At 59.8% G+C, this 7,697-nt stretch overlaps 1 protein-coding gene across 1 annotated transcript; it reads left to right on the forward strand.

Annotated features, from left to right (window-relative positions):
* Positions 1-5,944: 5,944 nt before the first annotated feature.
* Positions 5,945-7,697, forward strand: LOC128913722 (kelch-like protein 10). The gene is made up of 4 exons (XM_054211790.1): positions 5,945-6,042; positions 6,180-6,323; positions 6,832-7,329; positions 7,622-7,697. Exons 1-4 carry the CDS (start codon positions 5,945-5,947, stop codon positions 7,695-7,697), a joined length of 816 nt encoding a protein of 271 aa, XP_054067765.1.

The raw sequence follows: 7,697 nt of genomic DNA on the forward strand, positions 1-7,697 counted from the left end.
CCGTAGAGGTGGGTCTCCAGGAGCTTGGTGGGGATGCTTCGGAGGAAGTCCTGCACGGCCAAGGTCTCCAGCTGAGCCTTTGGACACCGCAGGCCAGCCGGCAGCTCCTCCAGCTGCAGGTGGGACGCGCTCACCTTCAAGAGGACGGCCAGCAGCAGCGCAGGCTGGCTTGCCAGCTCCACCTCTGCGCCATGGTCCAGGGCCTCCCGCAGCTGCCGAAGTGCTGTCCCGCTGGCAGCTCTGCGGAATATGCCCTCTGTGGCCGGCCCTTCCTGCTGCAGGACAGCCAGCAGCTCCTGCAGGAGAGGCAGGAGGAGACTTACTGGGCTGAGAGCTGTCTTCCCCCATCTGGCAGTGGCCAGAGCACCGCCCCACAGCCGGCCCCTTGCGGGGGACAAAGAGCCCACTGCCCCGAGCCCGCAGCTCCTGGGGACACCCAGCGCCCCTGCGCAGGAACACCGGCAGGGCTGGGGGCCCCTCTCCAGGCTGGCTTACCTGCAGGGGCCGGGGCAGCATGCCGTCCTCCCCGCAGAGGGCTGCCGGGGGCTGGCCAAAGAGCCTCCTGCTGCAGCCGGAGCCCGCCTGCCCTGGCGTCTGGGCAGCAGCCGGGATGCGCCGCAGAGCAAAGGGCCAGGGCGGCTCCCTCCTCCTCCTGCTGCTGCTCCTCCTGCTGCTCCCTCCTGCTGCAAAGGAAAAGAGAGCCAGAGCCCGTCAATGCAGAGCCCTGGGCCAGCGCTGCCACAGCCTGCCCTGCTCTGCAGAGCCGGCATGCCAGCAGGACAGCCTGGCTCAGCCCTTACCCTGCCCTCCTCCACGCCGTGGGCAGCAGCAGGGGCTGCCTGTCCCAGCACAAGCACGTCCGGCGGCTGCTGCCCAGCGGGGCTCCTTGCTCCTCCAGCTGACCTCCTGCCTTGGGCTGCCCAACCTGCATGGCGACACTCAAGGGACAAGCGAGCATGCCTCAGACGCTGGCAGGAGCTTGCCTTTCTTTCCAAAACTCACCCGCTGAGCGGCAAAGTCCCCCGCCGTGTCCGGACACCACCGTGGCAGGCCCTTGCTTGGCATCCGCCTCCGAGAAGCAGGCTGCGCTTAGAGAGCAGCCCCGCAGCAGAAAGGGCCACCGGCGAGCTGCCAGCCAGCACCAGCAGCCCGAGCGTGGCAGAGCCGGGACCCTCTGCCCCACGCGGCAGCTCACCTGCCAGCAGCGCCAGCGAGGACATGCCAGTGCTGCTGCTGGCTCCCCAAGCCTCTCCGCTCCCCGAGTGGCAGCGTGTCACCCTCCCTCCTTCCCGCACAAGCTCCCCCCACTGGCCGCGCATCCCTGGCAGCCCGGCACAGCCCGAGGCGGGTGAAAGGCAGCCCTTCTCACCTCTGCCTGGCCCTCCATCAGCCTCTCCAGGCTCCTGGCATTCAACGTCCTCCACTGGGCAAGAGAGAAGGGGTGGCAGAAGGTGAGCAGCGATGCCTCTGCTGCTGGGCTGCGGGACTGGTGCTCGGGGACAGAGCCCTGAGCAGAGAGACACTCACGGCATGGCGGCGGCTCAGCTCCTTCTCCAGGATCTGAAGCGATGGCAGGCAGGTCACTCGGGCTCTCCTGGCTCCTTCGGGAGTGCTGTGCACCAGCAAGGGAGCGGGAGGGAGCTGGCTGAGCCCCAGCCCGCCTCTGCTCTCCTGGGAGGCAGCTCTGCCTGCCGGGCACCTCTCCCCAGCTGGGAGCCATGTTCCCCCATGCGGCGGCGCCCGGAGCATCCCCCCGGCTTACCGCAGCAGGGTGCCCACCCACAGCTCCTTGAGTGCCCGGGCCCTGCAGAGAGAGAGGAGGAAGAGCATTTCTCTGTGCTCTGGGGAGCAAAAGGGGAGCAGGGGATGCCAGACCTGGCAAGGGCCCCTCCCTGTCTCCCTCCCTGCCTGCGTGCTGCCCGCTCCCTGCCCAGGCTCTGCAGGCAGGGCAGAGGCCATTCCCAGCATGGCGTGGGCATGCTGGGGAAGCTCTCCTGCCTGCCCACGGCACACAGCACCACCACTCACCCAAAAGTGGCAACACAGGAGCCAGTGGGCCAGGCGAAGATGAGGGTGGCACTGTCCTCACGGCTGCTACCTTCGTCCTCCTCCTCCTCCTCCTCGCCTTCCTGCCCCGCTGCCTCCTTGCCGCCGCTCAGCACCCACAGCTGGTCCAGGGCCAGGCGGAGCTGTGGGCGCAGGCTGGTGCCACGTCTGCCGAGAGCAGAGGCAGGAGGGGAGCTGGAGGTGGCCGCCTGGGGCTTCCCGCGGGCAGAGCCCTCTCCCCCAGCTGCCCTTGGGAGGGACACTGGGGCATCCAGCCCCAAGGTGCCAGGGCCTGGGGCTGGGGGAAAGGAAAAGGAAAAGGAAAAGGAAAAGGAAAAAAAGGAAAAGGAAAAGGAAAAGGAAAAAAAGGAAAAGGAAAAGGAAAAGGAAAAAGGAAAGGAAAGGCAGCTGGGCTGGCAGGGTCTTACAGCAACTTGGCGATCACCAGCTCCTCCTGGAGCAGGAGAAGGCGCCTCTCGCTCCTCTTGCAGCCCCGGGTCAGCTGCACGTACACGCTCAGCACCGCCTCAGCCTTGGTGAGAGCCTCCCTGCGCAGCAGAGAGCAGCGGGCATGAGCAAGGCCGCTGGTGCGGGGCCCGGCCATGCCCGCCTGTCCCCGAGCCGCGGGGGGAGCCCACCTGGAGCCACAGCAGCAGTTGGCGTGGCCCATCCCGCCCGGGACAGGAGGACCCTGGCTCTGCTCTGCCAAACCCCGCCTCCTCCCAGCGCTGCTGCGTGCCAGCACAGCTCCGTCCTGCTGGCGCTGGTGGCTGCTGGCTCCAACGGACCAACGGTCCCAGGCCAACAGAAAGTGGGAGGGGCCCTGGGGGGGCCTGGCCTGGGGGTTCTCTCCACTCTGCCCATCTCTGCCTTGCACTGGGGAGCCCCGAGCAGGACACAGCGGCGGGCAAGGAACACCTCCCTCCACCTGCTGCCAATGCCCCTCGCCTTGGCCTTCAGCGCTGCTTCCTGGCCTCCAGCCAGACTTGGTGCTGCTGCTCACCACCCTCTGGGCCAGGCCAAGCAGCCGCTTTTCCAGCCACGGCACAGCCCCTCCGCTGCTGTCATGCTCTGGCTGCATGGGCTTAGTCCTCCCCAGGTGCAGGACCCTGCGCTCGCCCTTCTTCAACTCCATGTGGTTCCTCTGCCACCAGCTCTCTAGGAATGGGAACCTTCATTCAAAAGCCTTTATTCTACCTTCATTCAGAACCTTCATTCTACTGGACCTTCATTCAGGAACCCAGGCATCAGGATCAACACAAGAGAAACTGGCAGGGTCCTCCTTAGCCACGGGCCATTGACGCAGCCCCAAGCCATTGATGCCTCGGCTTTTGCCCTGAGCGTGGCAGCTGGGAGGGAACACCCCATTGGTCAGTTTGGGTCACCTGACCTGCCCAGGCTTTCCCACAGCTGCCAGCCCTGCCCAGGGGAAACACGGCAGTCCCTGCCCCTGCTTGCCCCAGCAGGCAGTGTGGGCAAGAGGCTCTCCCTGAGCAGAGAGCTGGCTCTGCTGCGCCCCAGCCCAGGGCTGGTGGTTGCTTGCATGCAGTCCTGAGGCACAGCTCCCTGTTGCAGTGGCCTCCCCAGCCCATCTGCCAGCTCCCCGGGCACTTGAGGGTGCAGCCCAGCAGGGCCCGGCAGGGACTTGGGCATCTGCACTTTGCTGAAGTGTTGCCTGAGCGCCTCCTCTGCCAGCTGAGCCCAGCAGATCCTCTCGCCTGAAGGGAAGCTCTTCTCTGCTCCGGCCTTTTGCCCAGGTCTGTGGGGCCTGGCATGTCTGGAGGCTGCTCTGGCTGGGACCCTCGTGCCCCAGGGGGACTGGCAGAACCTAGAGCAGCCTCAAGCGCTGCCATAGGCGAGTGAAGGCCAGGAGGGTTGTAAAAAGGTGCCAAACAAGTCCTGAGCCTTGAGCGTCTCATGAGCGGAATGATGAGAATTCTTCCCAGCAGCTCGTGCGGGGCTCTGTTTTGCAGCTGTGCTGAAAAGAGCCCGGAGAGCCCCAGGATGCGCTAGTTCTTGCAGTGCTTGCACGGCACCGAGGGCTTTTCTGCTCCTCAGACTGCAGGCCAGAGAGCGTGCTGGGGGTGCCCAAGAGGCTGGGAGGGGACAGAGCAGGGACATCTATCGCCAACCGCCCAAAGGGATATCCCACACCCTACCACAGCGTGCTCAGCAATGAAACTGCGGGGTGTAGGGGCGGGCGAAGGTTGGCGGGGGCTGCCCTTGCTCGGGGCCTGGCTGGGCATCGCTCGCTTGCTGGTCAGCAAGTGCTTTCTTTTGCATGCCTCATTTTCCTTGGGCTTTCTTTTCCACTCTCCTTGTTTCTAACCCACCAGTTTTCTCCCTTTCCCCCTTCCGATGCTCCCCCTGCATCCCACTGCGCAGGAGCGAGGGAGCGGCTGTGTGGTGCTGAGCTGATGGCCAGGCTTCAGCCACACCAGCCTGTGAGCAAAATCATTCCTTCCCGAGGGGGAGAGGGCTCCCCCTTCCTACTCCATCACGCTGTGGGCGTCCCCTCTATCCCACTGGCATGCACGAGAGCCTCAGGACTTTGGCCCGCGTTCCTCCTCATCAAACCTGGAAATGGCCACTGAAAGGATTTTGGTGTGTCTAACGAGAAGAGATCCCCTTTAACACTGGAGTGACATTTCCCTGCGCTTCCTTGCTTCAGCTGCTTAGAAGGGTATTGCCCATCCCACTTGTGTCTGGAGAACTGAAATATGGGTGCCAAAAAAGATTGCTCAGAAAAGGAGGTGCTGCCTGCAGAGAAATAAATGTGACCGACACCAAAGGGGAGATGTCTGCACCCTCAAAGAGGCGGTTTGGCCCTGCGGCCTGCAACCCTGTTGGGGAAAATTGGAAACACGAGGATTGGAACCCCTCCCAAAGTCCATCAAGGGCATACAATGCCCCCCAAAGCCTCCCTTTAACCATCTAATAGACCGCAGGATCCTCCTAAATCCCACCCATGGGACCCAAAACCCCTCAATATCCCCCACAGGGAACCCCAAATACCCAAGGGAACCCCACCAAGTTGCATAGACCCATACATGTCGTCAGATGTGGTCCTATCTGCTAGAATTGTGTCTTTTCTAGAGACTGCCAGTGGTATTGAATTTTTTCTTATTGTATGGGATTGAAAATGCAAATACTAAATGGGAAAACGATTAAGATTCTGTTGCAGTTCCTGTATTTCCAACAAAACTTCCAATCCTGCTGTATTCGTGGCATTTTTACTGGCATTGGTGGAAGGAGGTGGTTTGTATTTTCAGGTTCCATTCAGCTTTCTGGCTGGCTTTGCAAAACTGACTTAAGCACGTGCACTGAGGAGATGTGGGCCTTGAACCTGGTAGCGTTGCTGCTTCAAACCGCTAGCTCTTGAGAGAGCTTCTGTTAAATGCAAGTGTTGTTCAGGCACCAAGCCTCCAATGCGAGGCTGGCAAGCATTTTTCTTTTCTAGCTACGGTAGATGCTCACGGCAATAATGCCTTACAGTGAGCAGTATACGCTGCTACTTGTTTTGAAAGCTTGCTTTCTCTGTCAATTTTCCTCTTTCCCAAATGTGTCTTTCCTCTTCTTTGCTTTCTTTTAAAAGCTTGGAGTCTTTTATAGATGGTTCCTAGTGCTGTGTACGTCTTTTATTTCATAGAATCATAGAATCATGGAATCATTTAGGTTGGAGAAGACCCTTGGGATCATCAAGTCCAACCATCAACTCCACTCTAGAAAGTTCTCCCTTACACCACATCCCTTAACACCACATCTTAACGAGTCTTAAACACATTCAGGGATGGCGACTCCACCACCTCCCTGGGCAGCCTATTCCAGTGTCAGTATTTCCTCTCCTGTGTGGAAGTCCACAGAGCCCAGGGACCCCACGGCTCCGCCCCACGGCAACATGGACCGCAGAGGGGCTGTGGAGGGGCTCACGGCCGGTCCCGGTCACCCCCACGTCTGTGATGTCATTATGGGGCCCGTTCCAGAGCCACCGGACAGGCAGGGATTCCACTCTGATGTTGGAGGGAGGGCAAGGACTAAGTGCTATAAGCACCCCAGAGAGAAGCATCTCCCAGTGCCTCAGGCGTCGAGGTGGGCCATAGCTTGGCTGGCGCCGCATACTCCTCCTCACGCAGGGAGAGGAAGATGAGTGCAGTGGCTTGCACCGCCTTCAATGGGTTTTGCCTGGAAGGGAAGCTGGGCGATGGGATCATCAGTGTGGACGGCATTGAATTCATTGCTCACAAGATGATCCTCTGCAGCTGCAGTCCGTACTTCAGGTGAGTGCTTGAAGGAGGAGGGGATGGGGCCAAACAGTATTTCCTGCTCTGTGCCACACTGTGCCTTCGTGTATCTCCAGCGCTTCCCTCCGCACTCACACTCTCCTCCAGCAGTTCCCCCTAGTGCTGGTACCTCCCCGGACACCAAAATTCATCCACAAGCTCAGATCGAACAGCAGCGCTGGAAGTGGTGTCTGGTGAAGCCCCAGATACGGTACAGGGCTGGGAGCGTGGCCAGCCTGGCTGGTCTGCTGCCAGGCGGGAGGTTTTCCTTCCCCACACACTGTTACTCTCTGGTCTTGTTGAAGCAAGGTGCCCACTCACCCTCTGGCTCCTTATTAAAACAACCGGCTAGTACAACTTCCCTTCATAAAACTCCACGGCCTCCCAGCATGGCTACTGCTAGTGCCCAAATTGGTGCCCGGGGAAGGAGGCACAGGGGATAATGGGGTCAGGGTGTCACACAGCAAGGCCGCTTTCTTCCCCAGCACTGCTTTGTGTTTTTCAGGGCTTTGTTCTCCAGCAACTGGAGCAATGCCAAGAGGAAGGTCCATAAAATCCCTGGCACTTCCTCTGAAATGATGAGGCTCCTTATGGAATACGCCTACACCGGGACAGTGCCGGTCACGGATGACAACGTTGAAAGTTTGCTCATCGCGGCAGACCAGTTCCACGTCCTGGACATCGTCAGACTCTGCTGCGAGTTCTTAAAATCCCAGCTGTGCTTGGAAAATTGCATCGGCATCTGGAGATTCACAGGCTACTACTACTGCCCTGACCTGCGAGAAGCAGCCCATGAGTTCATCCTGCATCACTTCGAGGAGGTGACCAGGGTGTCCACAGAGTTTCTGGCGCTCTCCTTCAATGACCTGGAACGCCTGCTGGAGAAGGATGAGCTCCCGATGAAAGAAGAGGCCGTGTTCGAGGCTGTTCTGAAATGGGTTGCTCATGACCTGCAGAACAGGAGGCAGCACGTTGTAGTCTTGCTGGGCAAGGAAGGGTGGAAGTGTGGACAGAAGGGATTTTTTGTCTCTAAATAAACTCAGCGTTACTGACAGTTAAGACTTTGCTTAAAACCTTTGAACTCATACGTGTGCAGTGGTATGAATTTGTAGTCCATGTTCCCTGTACTTACACGTCCCTCATGCAAATCTGCCCGTGCCATTTCTATCATCTTCATAGGAACTAGGTTTTCATCAGTGTCCCGGAAGGTCCTATTGACCAGCTCTTTGAAGAGCTGGAAGTTTGCTTGCCTGAAATTCAGGGTCCTGACTTTACTCTTCCCCTGACGCCCACAGCCCTCGGGACTGTGAACTCCACCAGCGCCTGACCGCTGCAGCCCAGGCTGCCTCCAACATTGATGTCACCCATTAG

The sequence above is a fragment of the Rissa tridactyla genome, chromosome 8, assembly GCF_028500815.1.
Source record: "Rissa tridactyla isolate bRisTri1 chromosome 8, bRisTri1.patW.cur.20221130, whole genome shotgun sequence".
Taxonomy (NCBI): Eukaryota; Metazoa; Chordata; class Aves; order Charadriiformes; family Laridae; genus Rissa; species Rissa tridactyla.